We start from the raw sequence: 19,354 nt of genomic DNA, 5'->3' as shown, positions 1-19,354 counted from the left end.
TTCCTCTGGCAGCATAACATGACACGAAGCAACACACAGCATAGGAAAAAGTGATGATTTATAGCAAATAAAGACGTTCATTTTACACATGACTTATGTACAGCTCTGGGACCAATCAGAAAATATATTACTTCATTTTTGTTACACAAAGTTTCATCATGCACACAGCTGTACAACATTGTCTTTTAATCCTTGATGCCCACACCTGAATACAATCAGTACAGTGACTCAGGTAAAATCAGCCATTTTACATTTAACTATACAACATTAATATTTAATACATTTTCACGTCAAAATCTCAACAAAAAAAACTTACCAAAGGACAGCAAAGATGGGGCCAGCCTGGCCTTCTCTGGGAAGGAGTTCCAGAGTCTAGGAGCAGCAACCGAGAAAGCCGTCTCCTGTGTCTCCACTAGGATGGTGGGACTGAGAAAAAGGCTTTTTGGTCACCCAGAAAAGCTCATGAAGGGGGATGCTTTCTTGGAGACACCATGGACCATATTTAGGTCCATGTTTATAGGTTAAAACCAGTACTTCTGCCTAGAAATGGATCACCGGCCAATGGAGCTTCTTGTGGTCTTGGTTCATGTTGCTTATGTTAAGCTTGACACTGCAATTAGCTGGAGGTGAGGCTATTAAAGGACCTTCACTTACAGGACCTTGAGATCAAATTCAGTGGCTCAGCTCTGCTCGGCTCATGTCTCCCATTAAGATTAGTTGGGCACAAACAGATGGAATCTTCATGTTGTCCAGAGCTCCCTACCACCTAAACTATACATGACCTCTAACTACAGTGCAGGTCTTCAGGCTGGCTTTTAATACGCAGCCATTCCAAGATGATTTATCATAATGCTGCCTTTATGTGCTGCTGGCTTTTGAGTTTCAGAATTGCATTGTGCTTCCTCCCCCCCCCCTCTTATTATGAGTGTTTTACTCATAGGCAAATTACTAACGATTGAGCTGATTTTATTAATCAATTAAATTGGATGAAACCTCTTGTTTTAAATGGTGTTACAGTGCAGTCTTGTCTAATAGTTCACATTCTTTTCTAGATTAAGAACCTCCCTTATTGTCCATTTGGAATAGCATGAGCATTCCTTGTTAAGAAACCATAAACTGCTGAACATGCAGAAATCTGTGCATGTCTACGGCACAGGTCCATTACCTGAAGCAGGGTCAAGGTTACACCTTTTGGCTTTGGTCCAGAAAGGCATTTAAAGTCCTACTTATAAGCTTACTACACGACTAAATCCTAGCTAGCCATTCCCTTAAGGTGGTAGACAGGTTGCCTAGTCTTTGAATTGCTTTGCTGACACAAGCTTGAGAAAAGTGACTAGAAGCAATAAATGTTTGCCAGCTCTTAACTGCCTAAACTATATTTCTGAAATGATACCAAAATAGCATAATGAGATGCATTAAATACCCCATGCCATATGTAATAGCCTAATGTTTTGTTAAACAACATTGTAAAGGTTAATTTTTGCCTTGTGCCCTTAGCTAAGAGCACACACAGAGAGAGCCAAACATTTTTCCAAGCTTTGCTTCTGTTTTATTTTCTCCCCATACCACACAGTGCAACATCACCATAAACCAGCAGTTCCCAACCTTGGGTCCCCAGATGTTTTTGGACTACAACTCTCTACAAATCCTGGCCAGCACAGTGGGTGGTGGGAATTTTGGTCCAAGAACATCTGGAGACTCAAGGCTGGGAACCACTGGAATAAACCCTTGAAAACACTATTTCTTGCTCTGTCATGGATGTTCCAGATCATGGAGTCATCCAGCTGTTGTAGCTATGTGCAATCAAGTCACTTTCAGTTTACTGTGACCACAATAGGCTTTTTGAGCTAAGGTGGCTTACCATTGCCATCTCCAGTGAGTTTCCATGATCAAGGGCAGATTTGAACCCAGGTCTCCGCAGAGTTCTGAGCCCTAATCTGATCCTCTATCCATTACACCAGTGGTACCCAGCGTTGGATGACCCGGTGTTCCTGGACTGCAATTCCCAGAAGCTTTCACCACCAGCTGGGCTGGTCAGAGTTTCTGGGAGTTGCAGTCCAAGAACATCAGGGTCACCCAAAGTTTGGGAACCACTGCACTCCACCATACTGGTTCTCTCCACACTAACCACACATCCTATCCTGGCAGGCCTCTGTCTCTGAGCCTCAGCCTTCTCCCCCCACCCCACCCCTATACTTAATACTGGGACATTATAGGGCCCCTTCCAACTCCATGATTCTATGAACTCTAGACGCTTAGGCACTTTTGCGTCCTCTCTGGGGTTGTAGTTCTCGCTCCTCGCCAGCAGGGGGCAAAACGAGCGCGACGCTCCCCCTTCGCCATTCATCCAGCCTCCCAGGAGCTGCGCCTCTGCTCGTCCAGGCGCAGCAGCAGCAGCAGCAGCAGCAGCAGCCGCGGCGGCGTCGGTGTCGCGGGCGGCTTTCCTGGCGCACGCCTTCCTCCTTTGATCCCACCGCCGGTGGCCCGAATTCAACAGCGCCGCCGGGGATCGGGAGGCTCGGCCGGGCTGCTGGCGACGGCGGGGGCGATGGCACTGTGAGCTCCAAGAACCGGGTGAGTGAATGAATAGCTCTGGGGAAGGAGACAGGGGGCGGCGGCGGGGTGGGGAGCGGGGTTTATTGTTACACCCCTTCCCCATTTTTCCTTGCAGGGACGGGAGTCTGCAAACTATCCAGATTGGGGGGGGGGGGCTCCCGCTCTTCCCTGGCCCGCTATCGCCTTTGCATGATTTTATTTCGTTATGTTTTTTTTAATTCTCCTTGCTCCTGAGTTCTGCAGAGTCAGAACTGATGCATGCATCATCTTGGTCGGGCAGGAGCGAAGGACTTTCGTCTTCTGTTCTTCCCCCCCCCCCCAAAAAAAATCCCGTCTTGCCCTGCCAGCTGCATCGAGATCAGCTCTCGCGTCCTGCTCGTCGTTTCAATGGCTGCTGGGGGTGCTCTTGAAAAAAAAAAAAAGCAGCAAACCAGCCCGGCGCGGGTCGCCTAGCGACCGGCAATCAATTAATCATGGCGAGCGGCGGGAGCTCCCCGGGGGCAGGAGGGGGGGCGCCACGACTGACACCCCCCCGGCGCACCCGTCCCCCGGAGCCACCATCCGCACGACCAGTTCAGCAGGTGAGAGGGAGGCAGGGAGACCCCCGACCCCCCCTGAAATGGGACGAGAGGCGGGAAGGTGGGGGCATCGGCCGCGGTTTGGGGGGGGGTCTGCCCTTCTTCACGCCCCAAGCTGTGAGGAGCCGGCGAAGATCTGCTTTAATTCATTGAGATTCCTGCCTCGTTCGCAGACTACGATTGCTATGGATGGGGCTGGCGGCTTCTTAATAATATCCCCCCCCCCCGGCTGGGAAAATGCCCCCAGTCTTTGAACCCCGAAAAGAACAAAAGCTGAGGAAGGTGAATTTTGACAGAAAACAATCTTCTTGGCTTAACTTGATTTTCATTCCTTTTTTCCCCTCCCCCTTTTGATCCTTTCTTTACAGACCTGTAGCAGATACCTAAAATCCTAGCTAATGTACGTTTTACCTGGGAGCAAGCCCGAAAGAATCTAATGCTTCAATTTGAGTGAAACACTCACAGCAGTGTGTTGTTGTGGTGATATAAACCTCAGTCCAGCTTCCTTGAAAGCCTGCCTCACAAAAAAAAAGCGGGAGTCTGTTAAGATGGTTCAATTTTAACAGGTCCCATGGGTGGCCAATACTGGAGGAATTTATGCTCCATGTAAAACACAAAAAATATCCATAGAGCTTGAGAAGACGGTATATCCCAACCGGGTAATGACGACACTGTGCCGCAGAGCTATAAAACAATAAAACAAAGTCAGTTTTTAGGCATCGTTGTTGGGTTTGCTGGAACAGATTGAAAGCATTCCAGTGCTGGAAATATTAACCCCCCCCCCAACTTCCACCTTGGTGTAATAAGACGTGATAGTCTTCTGTGCATAGCTTCTTGTAAACAAAGAAATACAAAAAAATCTAATCCCAGTTCAGAGCTGTTTAAATAGATTGGGATGAAGGAAGGCACAGGGATTTTCCCCTAACATGGCTTAAAAGAAAAAAAAAAGTGAGTGAACAAGATGGTGACCCAGTTACCATCTTGGTTAGAAAAGAATACTTCACAATAGGTGGCTACTCTGCCCAATTCTGCGCATATTTGCTCAGATGGAGCAAACAAATGATGTTCAGCACATCCTCCTTCAAAAGTTCAGTTTTGTAGGCTTGCAGTAGACCACCAGATACAAAAGAGCTTCCATATCTTTAATTGCTGGTGAAACAACATTTTAAAGACTAACCAGATTAATTGGCATCACCTTTCATAGACTTCATTTTGTCAGATGCACTAGTGGGCCACAGTGCATGAAAAATTATTGCAAATAAAGCATACTAGTTTTTAGATGCCCAAAGACTTTGCTGTTTTTGCAACGATAGGCTAACACACCATCTGCCTGGAAGTTTAATTATTGGATAGAGAAGGGAATTTCCGAAGTTGTAACTTGTTGGGTAGGGTACACTTGTTGAGTTGCCTCTTCTGAACAATAACTAAAAGCCCAAGAGCCCTGTTCTTTTTTGCATTTGACCGCCCTAAACTGCAACAGTGCATCCCTTTCTTATGCATGTTTATTTGGAAGTAAGCCTCACAGTGTTTGTTGTGGGTTACTCCTAGGTAAGTTTGCACAGGATTATTGCCCAGTCTTGTATATCTTTATGCAGGATCTGAATGGCTACTGTAGGAGTGGTGGGCAACTTGTTGCTGTACTACAGCCCCCATCATCCTTCACTGTTGGCTGTTCTGGTAAGGACTGATGAGAGATGCAGTCCAAGAACATGGGGGGGGGGTGTCACAAGCCGTTGATGCCTGTGCTTTTGCACCACATAGTACTACTCATTATTGCTTGGGGCTAAGTCTCTTCAAGTTTCCTGACATTTGTTCCCTAGCAAATGTGTATATACTTGTATCCTTGATATAACTTGTTTCCAAGTATCTGTACTGTATATAGAACTACGGCAGCTGTAATATCATTGGGAAGTTACTGTGAATTAAAATGCAAGCTTGTACATGCCTATTTTGCATTTGGTGGAGCTTGCTCACAAGTAATTGAGCATAGGAGTGCAAATTCAAATCAGTGTAAAGCTTGAACTGGTTTGTGGATCACTCAGTGGTGTTTGAGAAGAGATGAGTGACTGGTTATTCTCATTGACTAATAAATGATGGTAGTGGAGATGTGTTGCTCTCAGCATGCCAGCTGAATAATGTAGATACATTCCCTAGTGCTCAGAGAAGGATTTGTTAAGCAGGTTCTGGGCTTGCATCCAGGTGACTTGCGTTGCAGCTCTGCAGTGTGTGTTGGTGTCTTGCTGATGGCTTGACAGCTCTAAGCACAATAAGGTGGAAAGCAGGTAATGGAAGCTGCTCCAAAGAAGAAAGAGCTCCTGCGGCTTTAATCTGGGTCACAATAATGCAAAATATAAGGCCATCTTCTAAGATGGGTTTAAAGCTGTCAAGAGGCTGTAGAGGACCTGTGTGGGTGAGCTATAGCAGTGCTTAATTGTTTCACAGTCACACCTCCAACCTGTTAAGAGTTCTGCTTTGCTGCAGTGAACCCAAATTTAATCTTTGGTGATGTGGTCTTACCAGCCTATGCTTTTCCCTTTCAAATGAAGAAGGGTGGAGATTTGAAGAGAGGATAAACGCATCCAGTGTAAAAATGGCAAAATTATAGGTCATACAGGTACATTTTTAAAGGGCTTGAAAGCATGTACTGGTATGTTTAAATATACTCTGGTATGCCACTTTATATCTTACCAAATCAATTTTTTTAAATGGACAATTTAGCAAAAATACTATCTTCAAGATGCATTCCTGTAATCTCTTTCTGCTTTCTGAAATATTTGCATGCATGGGGCATTGTATTTGTCTTTTGCTAGTCTGTGACACGGTTGAATGGAAAATATTCGGGAAGGCTGCTTATCGCTTAACTGTAGCCTGATTCCATCACAGCTTTAAAATTTGCTACTGGTAATAAATATGTGAGCGGCTTCTATTGCACACGTCTCTACACAGTGCGAGTGTTACACAGTAATAAATAACTGATGTCATGGAAGCAACAGTATTGGAAGAATGCCGTTTCTTGGCCTAATCACGCTTTTGCATTTTAAGAATCATTTTCTGAAAGTTAAATCTCCAAAAAAACACAAATTGTAGTTATTACAATGCTAAAAATGCAACTTTTGTGCACACTCAGAAAGATCTTTGAATCCTTGGAACTGTGGTTTCTTATTTTGTGTCATATTTATAAAACTGGAATGCTTGCATCTATGCCCTGTACATGTTATTTATGTTAAAAAAAAAAGATGTTCTAGTAAATGCACATTTTTCTTGTTCATTATGTGATAGTAGTAACTGAAGTCATACCCATGGAAAGAATAATATTCTGCATGCTACTTGGGTAGTCAGGTATGTAGAGGATGCAGAAACCAGTTTAAAATGTCCAAATCCTCATCAAGGAGGAGTAGGGTATATGTTTCTATTTTATAAAGATGGGAAGCCTTTAGGTTCTACATATCTAATGCTGCATAAAACAATGGTGCATGTAATATTAGTATCATTCTTTGAGCTGTAGAATCTGTTGAGTGACAGGATACCTTTCTCTGTTGTCTTTGCCTGGGGATGCTAATCTACTAGGGCTGAGAGACGTAACATAACTTGGCAGGCAAGCTGAATGCCAGCTACAAAATGCCAAGGTATGCTCTATTGAATGATTGTTGCTTTTTCCCCTCTTCTTCTTCTCTCCCCCCCCCCTCTTTAATGTTCTTTGCTTGGTGATAGGAACAACAGTGGGAGTGCTGATACACACACAACTCCAGATGGTAGCTGGCATCTTAATAGGGTCATCTAAAATCTGTTTCTTAGTATAATTCCTTGTTCCCCCCTCCAAAAGACAATCAAAACGCAGCTTTCTGGTGGCCCTTGCAAATAGCATTATGTATATGGACCCTGCAGCGGGTTTAGCATGCAAAGTCCTGATGCAGGATGGTCAAGTTGAGTTTAACACTACACATTTGTAGTGTTAAACTACAAATCAGATCAACACATTCCTTTTAATCACTCCTTTTTGTCACTTCCGCATCCCGTCACATCACCCTCAAATCAGGGTTACAGTGGCTGCTGCTCTAGTTGTTTCATTGGTTTTTTTAAAAAAAAAAACTGCGACAATGCCAGGATGTGTTTTTAACTATTTATTACTATATATTAACTTAAAGGGAAAGGTGTGTGTACGATGTCATTTTGAAAGCCACATAATCTGCTCTGACATGGGTTTTTTCTAATGCATAAATCTGGCCCTGGGCTTTTGCCAAACAGCAGTAAAGAGACAAGGGCCGTATCTACATGTCAGGAAAGTGCCGTGTCAAAGTAGATTAAAAGGCTTCTGAAATGATACCATTTTGTTTTCCTCAAATGTTAAGATACAAGAATAGAGTCCAGACCGTTGATGTCATGATGAGGTCATTGTACAAGATGAGAGGTGGCTGTGGAGTGAAGGAGGATTGAAAGGTATGTGTAGACTGTAGACCCATGCGGGAATAGAGGTGTAATTTGAAGTCGGTGTGACATAGTGATTGGAGTAAGAGAAGACAGCATCTGTTGGTGAGGTTGCCACATAATCGACTCACCAACGATAATTGTTCACCAATGGCCTTACCCTCCCTCCTACAATTTCACTTTAAAAGACACTGCCTCTGTTTTACCTAGAAGGCAGTGGGTTTTGTGTCTTTTTCTGCCGCTTATTGTATGTCCCAGCATTGCTTGTTCTGTTGACTGCCAATCACAAATGCTTCCCAGCTAGTCTACACGACTTCTCATATCTAGCTGTAACGTCAGAAGACCACCAGCCATTAGATGCGCAGGCATAAAAGACAAGACCTTCCCTGTGGTGGCCACCTCCTTATGGGTTGCCTTAGGCCAGACTATACACATGGCTCCTTCCTACACAGTTCTTGATGATGATGATGATAATAATCTGTCATCTAGTCAATTCTGACTTATGGTGACTCATTTCAGGATTTTCTAGGTAGAGAACTCCTCCTCCTCACTGGGGTCATCTTGGGCCTGTGCAGCTTACCCAACAACTGCCTTAACACCTGGGTGTTCCAGGCAGCTTTTAGCTGAACAGTGAAAAGTTGTATACTGCTATTCTGTTATGCTGTCATGTTTACTTGATTATTTTTCTTAATTCTGTCCTTTAATTGTAAACTTTTACTCCATCAATTGATTTTGTCTGAAAGGTGGTATCAAAATATTCTAAATTTAAAAAATAGATATTAAAATATATACTGTATTAAAATTGGGTGCTCTGATTAATTAGCACATTCTGCGAAAAGAGCTGAGAGACCAACAAAGGACCTGATTTTTTGCATACAGGCCTGTGCGATACCGTCACTGTGGCCCATTTTATTGCTTCTCTCTCTAAGCCAGGAAAGAACAACATTTGGGTCTCCCAGGGAAAGGAATTCTAGTCCACCAGCCCCTTTTAACACACATTTCTAATTTTGTGAGTCCAGACATATGTAATATGTAATTTTAGGTTTGTGATTTTAGATCTAAATTGATGGTTTTAGCCATTATTTGTGTCCGGGAACCTCTTAGAGTCACCATGCGTACTAGGGTAACCATGTAGGCAGTATGCATTATTTTGCAGATTACCTGTTGTCTACTCAGTAATTCCCTGGTTGCCTAATGGAGAGCATGGACAGTGGCATGACAGCCTGCAAAACATGGAAATTGTTTGCATGACTGCCTCTGCACAGGAGATAGAATCTAACAGGATCCTGACGTGTGTTTTATGTAGATGGTTAGCTGCCCAAAGCTGTTAAGAGGAAAAGTGCAATATAGAACAAATGAATAAATACTATATAAAGATGAGGGGAAGTGGGTCTTTGGGTTTCAGATCCAATTTTCTGCTTCTAGATTCTGCTTCCAACTCACACAAGACCTGTGAACCATATTAATCTTGCTTGAACATTGAATAAAAGTACCCACACTGCAAGATTTTGTTACAGCTCTCACTTGTAAATTTTTATTTATTTATTCATTCATTCATCACACATATACCCCCACCTATCTAGAACTTAAGCACTATTTTGGGCAGCTAACAGTGGTTAAAAACACAACTACCTGTTTCCACTGAGAAGGACATAAACACAGAGAATCAGAAACCATGAATAAACCAGGATGTCCAAAAAGAAACAAAACCTGCATAGCAAATCAAACTCAATAATCAATTCATGGGTCCACAAGGGTGTCAAAGAGATATTTGTAAAAGTGTCTTCAATCAGTATGGGTTTTACCCATTTCTTGAAAGCCAGGAGGGGCGTATATCTGCAAGAAACGCATTCTGTAGTGCTGTAGCCACTACCAAGAAGACCAGATTCCTGGTGGTATTTTTGCTGGATCTCTCTAGGGGTAATCACCCACAAACGCAACTCTCGGCTAGCCTGGGTGGATAATCTTAGGGAGAGATGCTCCATCTGTTAACAAGGTTCCAAACCATTAAATTCTGTAAGTAACATAGGTGTTGTCTGAAGAATTCATTCCTGCATCTACTGCTGCTTCATTTTGTGGATGACTCATATTGAACTTGTGGAAGTTCTCATATTGTGTAAGAGAACCAACATACTCTTCCATCCTGTAGGCTTCTGTCATGCTGCTGTCCTTCCAAAACCCAGGAAACTATGTCTTTAGAAAACAAAGGATCTGACAATTGGAAAACAAAGATCCCCCTGTGCTTTAAATAAATTAGAATGTGTCTAGAAACTACATGTTCCTCTACCACCCTCCCTCTCTTTATCCTTAAAGAGAGAACAGCATGAATTGTCTTTAGGTCAATAATACTTACAGCTCATTTTAGGAGCAACCATTTGACATCCCTTGATCAGAAAATGGGCAGCCAGATGTTTCTAGTATAGGCCTAAGGTAGGGTGTTCTTTGCAGTAACTACATGTCCAGCTTAGAAATTTAGCTATAGTTAATTGAAATGCTTTATTTTTTTAAGTAGTTTAGACTTGTTATATAATCCCCGAGTTCTCCCTTTGCTTTCCATTTTTCCAAGCCACCCACTTCGACCTGTGGTCATCATGCTGAATCCATGGCTCTTCTGTGCGCTACCATAGAATCATAGAAGAATTGAGTGGAAGGGGTCTATAGGGCCAAGTACCCTGTTTCCCCAAAAATAAGACCTAACCTGAAAATAAGCCCTAGTATGGTTTTTCAGGATGCTCGTAATATAAGCCCTACCCCAAAAATAAGTCACAGTTAAGTGAAACCCCGCCCTCCACCATTGTGCAGCAACCGGAAGAGGACATAACTGTAAAATAAAACATCTCCTGAAAATAAGCCCTAATGCATTTTTGGAGCAAAAGTCTTATATTGGGGAAAACATGGTACAACCCCCTGCTCAATGCAAGAATCAAAACCAAAGCAGATCTGACAGATGCTTGTCCAGTTTTCTCTTGAATGCCTCCAGTGTTGGAGAGCTCACCACCTCCAAATTGGTCCCATTCCCGTACTGCTCTAACAGTTCGGAATGATATTCAGCCAAAATCTGTCTTCCTGTAACTTGAGCCCATTATTACATGTCCTGTACTCTGGGATGATCGAGAATAGATCCTGCCCTTCCTTCCTCTGTGTGAATACTTTCCAAGTGTTTGAAAAGTGGCGTCATACCTCCCATACCATACGGTGCTGTACCATACCATATCATACAGCTATAACATTTTTCCTCTGCCTCTTTCGTGATGAGAAAGGGTGAGAAGCTCCTGCAAGGTGATGACATTGCTTGAGTGCAAGTGTCAGCATTGCAGTCAGTTACAATAATTGCTTGGGAAGTCAAAACTCAAAAGAGCCAGTGTGTGAAGGAAATGCTAGACTCGATAGGCCTTTGGTCCAACCCAACACAACTTTTAACATTTTCTGTGGCTCATAAAAAGACTGTAGCAGCCATTCGTATGTGTATGTTGTGCATCTCTGTTTTCCCCCTGCAAGCCTGAAAGAGCTGCCCCTATAGCCTGCATGTCCCAAGAAAGCAAAACCCAATAGAGTGTACAGCATATGCACACGTTCCATATGCTGTCTTTCTCCCCCAAATGCTGCCGTCAGATTGGAAGAAGGATTTGGGCCGCTTTAATTTCTGCTTTCCATCCCCAGCCTGCGCCTTGCTGTTATGTAAGGAACATCAAAGGCATCTTGAGGGCGTGTTAGAAGCCAGCCTGCTGAGTTCGTTAATGAATCAGTTTGCTGCTGGTAGCCTCTTTCTCTCTCCTCCTGAAGCAGGTGTCACTGCTGGCAGTGGTAATTAGAAGGGTCTTTGGGGGATGACAAGAGGATTCAACCAGTCAAAAGCAATCTTAATGAAAGAGGCTTTCGCCATTTCCCGCTTGTGTATTCTTGATGTCAATGTACGCATGGTCTCCAAGTCACTTCTCGAACACTTGCTTATTTTCCTTTTAGCAGGAGACATTATACTTTTATATATTCACAGCCTTTTTGAAAGAAGAAACGAGGCAGGAGGATCAGTAGGCAGATAAAAGGGTGGCTATTTATGTCAGCTGCCTCTTTGGCTTGCATAGTATAGTTGAAGGTTGGCCATGTTTTTATTCTGGGAGCGCACGGTACTTAAGCTGTTGGGAAAGTAAGAGATAGGTAGGCAAAAGTCTAGTACTGTACTCTTTTGAGGGGGACAGAAGCCCAGTTTACAACCCTGAGAGGATGTCTTGGAAGGTATGCTGTGTCCTTGGTGGTCAAGATCTAGGATACGGCAGAGAGCTTGCCAAGATTTACCAGATCCCACACACCACCACCCCTCCTTTCTAACCTGCGTGGAAACAGATGATGAAGCCGGATACAGTGTTCATAAACTGAAATCCTCTTGCACAGCTCTGCATGTGCAGTGGGAATGGTGTCAGCAGTGGTGGCAAGTCACTGCAGATTAAAGGCTTCCTTTGATGAATTTGGGGTGCATGTGACTGATACACAGCGCGATGAAATCACATGCAGACTGAAGTCACCAGTGGAAATCTGCTAGGGTTTGCACACATGGGGGAGAAGTATAATCATAATGGGAGACTTTAACCACCTGGTACCTGTCAGCAGACAAAGTTGGCCTAAAATACAAGGTTGAACAAATTCTTGATATGTCATACTGGCGATTTCATAGTCCAGAAGGTGGAGGATGCAACAAGGGAAATCAGCTGGTGGAAAGGGGAGAGGTTGGGCGGGAAATGACCATGCCTTCTTGGGCTTTCCTTTACTGATAAAAAGGAAAGTTCCAAGTAGTGTAACAAGACATCTCCTTTTGATAAGCTTAAGGAGATACAGACTGAAATTCTGTTGTGCAACACTGTGGGCATAAGTGGCAATGACATCATCACCCACAGGCATTGCTATTTAATTTAACGTAATTTAAAGCATCTTATCCTCCACAGTGCAGATTTCAAAGCTCCTTAGGGATCCCTCTTGGTTTTGGGAGCCTTGAAATTGGGAAGAGGAGCCTTTAATACCCAGTAATTGCCACTGAATTGCAGGTGATGGTCCTGATCCCACCACCAGCAATCCAGCAATGATTTTTTTTAATTTAATGTATTTAAAATAGTTTTATCCTGCTTTCTCTTCAAAAGATTCCCTCCTCCCATCCCAACACCACCCAAAGGTTTCCCAAGGTCAAAAGCGATCCCAGAACCGGAGGGGGGAGGATAGGGAACTTTAAATTAAATTAAAGATTAATTTTGTGGGCTGATGATATCACCAGCATTTATGCTGCGAAGCTTTGCCAACATAGATTTCGGCCCCTGAGTGAGATCTGAAATTCAGAAATATATATATATATATATTTTAAAGGAAACACATAAACATGAATACTGTAGGTGTGGTTACAAATAATTCCTGTGAAAAAGAAAAGTGGGAGAAACCTAAAAAACTGGGGTGGCTCCATGAGGAGCTTTCAGATGAGCTCAGATTTTAAAAAGTAATGTGTAAGGAGGAAGGAGGGCCAACTTACCAAGGAGGGGTATCAAAGAATAGCTAATAATACACAGCTTGGGTCCAGGATACCTGAAGGACCATATCTCCCCATATGCACCTTCTTGGCGATTAAGATCAGCAGCTCAAAATATGCTCCAACTTGTGAAAGAGGTTAGAAATAAGAGAAAATAGGTTTTCAGCGCTACTTGAAGCAAGAAGGAGGAGAAGGAAATTGTAGATCGACAAAGTATGCAGGAGTACCAAGGAAGGGACAGAGAGTAAGCAGGAGTACCAAACACCTACTTAGTCTCTTGTCTTCTCCCAGAAGGAAAACTGTGTGCTTTCTAATGCAGATAGTATAAATAAGGGAGAGCCCAAGGTCAGTAAAGAAGTGGTATGGGAACACTGAGGTGCTTTCAATGAATTCAAGTCTTCTGGGCTTGGGTATTAAGGGGATCTGCTAGGATATTAAGGGGTATTAAGGGGATCTGCTAATGTAATCTTAGAGTGTCTCTTCCTAGTCATTCAGAATTCTTGGAGAACAAGTGTGGTCCCCTGAAGACTTGGAGGTGAGCAGATGTCATCCCCATCTTCAAATGTGGGAAAGAAGATCTAGTCAATTATTGACCAAACAGCTTGACATCTATATCAAGCAGAGGTTCTATGAGCACAGTTGTCCTGTGAGCACAAGGATATCTGCAATCAGGATCTGAAGGCCTTAGGAATAGACCTTAACAGATGGGAAACCTTGACATCTAAGCGTTCAGCCTGGAGGCAGGCGGTGTATCATGGCCGCTCCCAATTTGAAGAGACCCTTGTCCAGGAGGCCGAGGCGAAGAGGCAGTCCCCAAAGCAGCAAAATCAGGGAGCTGGACAGGGGACAGATTGTATTTGTCCGGTTTGGAAGGGATTGTAACTCTCAAATTGGCCTTCTCAGCCACACTAGACGCTGTTCCAAGATCTCCATACAGAGCACGTTACCCTAGTCTCTTGAGACTGAAGGGTGCCAACACTATACTATGAGTATTTAGAAAAGAACACTGCAGTCACTAAGACCCAGCATGGGTTTCTCAAAAATAAATAGTCCTATCCCTCTTTTTGACAGAGTCACAAGGTGAGGGAATGGGTATGAATATAGTGTTTCTTGATTTCAGCAAGGCTTTTGAGAAGGATCCTCATGGTATTCTAGCAACTGCGCTGGAAAAAAGTGGGCTGGGTCAGCTATTCTCAGTGGGGGCCACATGGCCCCATTTGAAGGGGACCACAGACTGAAAACAATTCTTCACAACCCACCTTATATGCAACTTACACAATCCTGATGCAACTTACACAATCCTGATTTGGCCTATATTTCCTTCATATCGGCCTATATTTCTTTCATTTTGACCATGGCCAAAAAAAGTTGAGAATGGCTACGATAGGCGATGCTGCTGCCTGGAGGATTTATAGCTGGCCAACAGACCATACCCAGCAGGTACACACCAATGGTTCCTCATCATCCTTTAAAGAAGAGTTAAGTGGAATGTCACAGGAGTTTGTCCTGGGCCAGTATTACTCACATCTGTATAGATGAAGTTATAGAAGGGATGCTCATTAGATTTGCAGATGACAACCAATTGGAGGGTAGACAAAATCAGGACTCGGAAGATAAAATGTCCAGAAGACAAAATCAAGACTCAGGATGACCTAGACAGTGGGGAGATTTGGTCTGGAGCTATGTGGGTTTCAGCAAGGTGAATGTAATGGTATACATTTTGGCAGGAAAAAGCAGATACTTAAAACATTTGATGGGTAACAGCTGGCTTGGCAACAGTAGATGTTGAAAAAAATCCAGGAATCTTAGTAGACCCTAAGTTGAACATGATACAACAGTGTGATATGGTGGGAGGGGGGAGCCAATGTGAAACTTGGTTGCATCGATCAATATAATTTTATATTTATCTGATCTACGGATCATAATAAAGGAATCGATCATATTCATTTTTTTGTTCTGTTTGTAACATGAAGTCATTTGAAAATATCTCTTAATGATATATAGGCACTTGTTAACTATGAATATTGAAACTTTTCACTTACTAAAAATGTTAAATCTTGTTTTCACAGCATAAATACATTCCAGTGAAGAAGTTTACCTGTGATCAGCTGAAGATAGTTGCTGGGATTGAAGAGCAAAGTTACCGTCATGAAGCACTTTCTGAGGTAAACTCTCCTATACCTGCCTCTGCAGTGCGCATCTTATGCTATCTACAGAACCAATAGTTTACAAAAAGGTTTGCATTATATGCTCTGCTCTATTTTTAAAAGCCAAAGTTTGGTACCACGGCAATATTTTATATTAGACCAACTAACTAAGTTACAGGGTTGGTGGGAAATGGTACAAACGAAACAGATTTGGCTTGTCTTTTACCTGTCTTGCATGACTATTCTTCCACAAAATCATTGTGGTGCCCTTTTAAAAGAGAAATTTTCATTGCAGCCTATTAATAAGCTTTAATGAATTCATGAATGAGCCATTCCAAAGGCGAGCAAGGCCTATTCTCTAAAGCCATCCATTGCAGTGCAGTTTGAAGAAGACAAGAAATGGCAAAAGTCTGTTCCAAGGCTTTAAACCTGCTGTTTTATATCTTCTCCAAGCTGCAGGCTATTCATCGTTAAAGGAAACTAGTGGAATACTTGGAGGTTGTTAGCACTGAATAACAAATAATGTCTGGCCAGTAAAAACAAATCAGCATTTGAAGACCATCCCTTCTAGAGTCCTTGTGGATTTTTGGTGTATAAGAAGTACACTTCTAATCTGCTAGCAGACTGAAGTTATCTTGCATTTATTTTTCAATTATCTTACACAATGAGTTCAGAATTCAAGCAAGATTTTCCTTGTGCGTCTAATGTAAATTAATTAAATGATTGAAAAAGAACCTTTGTTCTGATGATAAGTGTGAGCAGTGAACCAGATAACAGTTCAAAGTATGTAACCTTTCCTGGCAGAAAATTCCACTGAAATAATTGGGATGAATATGCAAGTTGCAATGAACTTTTTGAATGTGATAACACTAAGTACAGGGCTTGGTTTTTTACTACAGTACTGCAGATCAATATTTCTGGGTTAAATATGATGTTGGTGGGTAAACTGGTCTTCCTGATGGGTATTATGTGTATACTTTTGAGGAGCATTAGGCTGAACTCTCATTAAGGCACGTAATAATTCATATATCTTGATAAACTATATTATAATTATGTTCAGTTCCATGGGGGAAATAGTGCTGAAACACAAGACAAAGAAGAAGAATAGCAGCTCGTGCCTCTTTAATTAACGGATGCATGTTGGAACGTAAAGAGAGCCCACTTTATCAAATACATTGGCCGACAATAATGATTCAGTGGGCCTACTCTGAGTTGCAACTAGAGTAGGACCATTGAATCAGAGGAACTTGCAGAGTTGTTGAGTTACCAAATGTCCATTGGTTCAGTGGGCCTACTTTAGTTTTGACTTAGTGCTGGATTTCATTTTGCACTAGAATAGGCCCATTGAATCAATGGGGATTTAGTGAGTCTACTCTGTGAGTTCCATTGATTCAAATAGGCTTGTTCTATTTTCTGCTATGCTAAAGTAAGTTGCTACTACAGTAGACCCATTTGAATCAATGGAACTTATGCAGGAGTTAACTCACAAAATCCCCATTGGTTTAATGGGCCTATTCTAGTGCAATTTACTATGCTGTTCAACAGGATTTTGGCCAATGAATAGTAACTAGCACTGTGTAACAACACATTCTCAGTTGTTATGTAATGCATCTGATGACATGGGAATTATTTATACTCCAATTTTGTCTTGTTCTTATTCTTGTTTTGATTTCTGTAAATTGAAATAATTCATGGAACTCTTTTCTTTAAGAAAATTTTAATCTGTATTTAGTTCTTTTATGTTTCATATTTCAATTCCTTTTTTATAAAGTTTCATTTTGGTGGAAAACAAAAAGGATATCATCTGCCTTTCAAAAATGACTCAAGTGGATTGGAAGCTTCTCACTCTACCCCTACTCTAGAATCTTTAGCAGGGGATTGGGTGTCTCTGCTGTTTTGGAGATAAGGGATATTCTCCTCCATTTTTCAACTCCATGAAGCAATATTATTCTATTCTCTTGAACAGAGTAGCATAACCTCTTGGCTGTGAAAGTGTTTAGAGGGAAATACCCATCAAAGAGCCCTTAGCAGTGGATGGGCTTCCATTCTGACTACAGTACTTTATATATAAAGTATACATATAAAGTAGTCAGAATGGAACCCCATCCACTGTTAAGGGCTCTTAGATGGGCATTTCAACCAGCACTTCAGTAAAGAGTGGCAATTAGCCACCAAAACATAGGTAATTTCCCTTATGAAAGCAGAAATCACTAGTGGATCTTTGGCTATCAAACATGAATAGGACTTTTTCATATTTAATAGACTTGTTTGTTTGTTTGTTTGGAGTCAACAAGTACATCCACTCACAGTAACCTTAGTGGGCTACCAGGAGGAGTAAGCTGAATACTAACCCATTGGGTAGTCATAAAAGCAATACGGGAATCTTTGTGCAGTATTAAAATTCTAGTTACGTAAGCCAGATGCAGGCAGAATATATTTTTAAGTGCAGACTGTTGGTTTTTTTGTACAGACTGCCTCCAATAGTCTGTCTGTTCAGGTCCATGCCTCTTGTCTGCATTACAAGAGTAGTGTGTAGCCTGCAGTGGGAACAGATCTTGTGCATTTGGAGCTATTTAATGGCATTAAGCTTCGTACCTCATACAGCTGTATCGACTGCTGGTGATAATACAATGTCAGGGGAAGATAGTTTCTGAGTGTGAATTGTTCACAAGTGCACATATGCTAGGGCTACAAAGCTCGGACCATATATAGTATATAGGAGAACGTCTGATTGCCCAGGACAGAAGCATAATCAGTGTGATGCATGTTTCCATCGTGTATAGCTTTTCTCCCCCAAGGCATTTGGGCTGCAGCGTTAGTTGATCGTGCTGCTACATCTCGGAAACGAATTGCTTTTCCCCTTTTCAAAATATCTAAATCCGTTGCAAGCTCTCCTTCTGCTGTTGCTTGGGTAACAGGCAGGGTTGATTTCTGTAGGCTGCTCTCCTGAGCGCTCTCCATGGTTCTGTTGGCTGTTAAACTGCCTTGGCTCTTGAGCAGAGCTATTCTACCTGTTCTTGATTTATTTAGCAGGCACTCGGGGCAGATCAGAGGCGTAGGACGTGGGAGGAAATGCAATAATACAGTTGGAACTGTACAGAAACATGTAGATTGCTTTTCACAAAGTGAATAGAATGCAGACAAAGCATTGGAACACAGTGTGATCCTACACACACTGATTTCCCAGAAAATAGTTTAGGGTTGCCTGAATCCTTAAGGTGCCTCAGATATCAAGCCTAATGTTACAGTTTGTTTATTCCACACCCTAGTGCAGAAACCTCTAGGATGGATTACAATTAAAATCAAAAACTGCATATGTAACAACATAATAAGAATGGTAGTTTTTAAAAAATCCAAGCAAAACTTTGCATCTAACAGAGCTGGTATTTTTACTTTAAGAATAAATGTCGAAATCATTCTACACTTTTCCAGTTAAGTGAAGGTCATAAAGAAATATGGAATTTAGCCATTAATGATGACATGTTATATGTTTAGCGATATATGGGGAGATTTTGTAGAATTTGTTCTAGGGAGAGGGTTAGGGTTAGGTGCCAGCACAAGAAATGTGGTATTTTTGGAAGGATCAAGGGGTTTTGTAATGAGAAAATAAATAAATAAATATTAATAATAATTAATTAAACAGTGATCTCAAAAGGTCCCAGTGGTGGGGAGCACTAAATGTTAGTAGTAAGGATAGTAATGTATTAAGAGTTAGTGCTTTTTATTAACAAGGATTTTCCCCCTTTCCTTGGTAGTTATTAATTCTATCTTTTTTATTTATTACAATAGTTGTATTGAAGTCTTAGTTTTCAAATAATTTTTTTAAAAATGAAATCCTTGTGTACTGTTTTTATTGATCCACAAACATGACAATTTTTAACTCTCTAAAAAAGACCAAATTGAAATAATTTGCATTTCTATCCTGTCTCTCTTTCTCTCTGTGTATGTGTGGTATTGAAGCAAGGTGATTGGGTAGAAATTGTTAGACAGTGTTCTGAAACAGTTTCTTTCTAAGAAATCTATTTTGGTAGTGCGGCTACAGAGAGCTCCATATGGTTTACAGTTGCAGCTCTGTTTCATCCAGGCTGTTTCAGAGGTTTCCCCTGCTTGCTTTTGAGTTGGAAAAGGATTATCTGCTTTAG

The 19,354-nt window shown here is 41.9% G+C and overlaps 1 protein-coding gene across 13 annotated transcripts in view; it reads left to right on the top strand.

Annotated features, from left to right (window-relative positions):
* Window positions 1-2,366: 2,366 nt before the first annotated feature.
* ELMOD1 (ELMO domain containing 1) overlaps window positions 2,367-19,354 on the top strand; it is a 49,697-nt gene continuing 32,709 nt past the window's right edge. For 3 of the 13 annotated variants that reach the window (XM_078390074.1, XM_078390071.1, XM_020803159.3), the window contains exons 1-2: window positions 3,088-3,137; window positions 15,135-15,230. In XM_078390074.1, the coding sequence (XP_078246200.1) occupies window positions 15,214-15,230 (17 nt within the window). In that variant the 5' untranslated portion in view covers window positions 3,088-3,137; window positions 15,135-15,213. Of the gene's footprint in view, window positions 2,575-3,087; window positions 3,138-5,316; window positions 5,545-15,134; window positions 15,231-19,354 lie in introns of those variants that run through there. The other 10 variants (XM_078390075.1, XM_078390072.1, XM_078390078.1 and 7 more) reach the window with 9 other exon arrangements.

Source organism: Pogona vitticeps, chromosome 3, assembly GCF_051106095.1.
Source record: "Pogona vitticeps strain Pit_001003342236 chromosome 3, PviZW2.1, whole genome shotgun sequence".
In the NCBI taxonomy this organism is placed as follows: Eukaryota; Metazoa; Chordata; class Lepidosauria; order Squamata; family Agamidae; genus Pogona; species Pogona vitticeps.
Note: the sequence above shows the minus strand (reverse complement) of the source record. Positions and strands in the feature narration are given on the sequence as shown.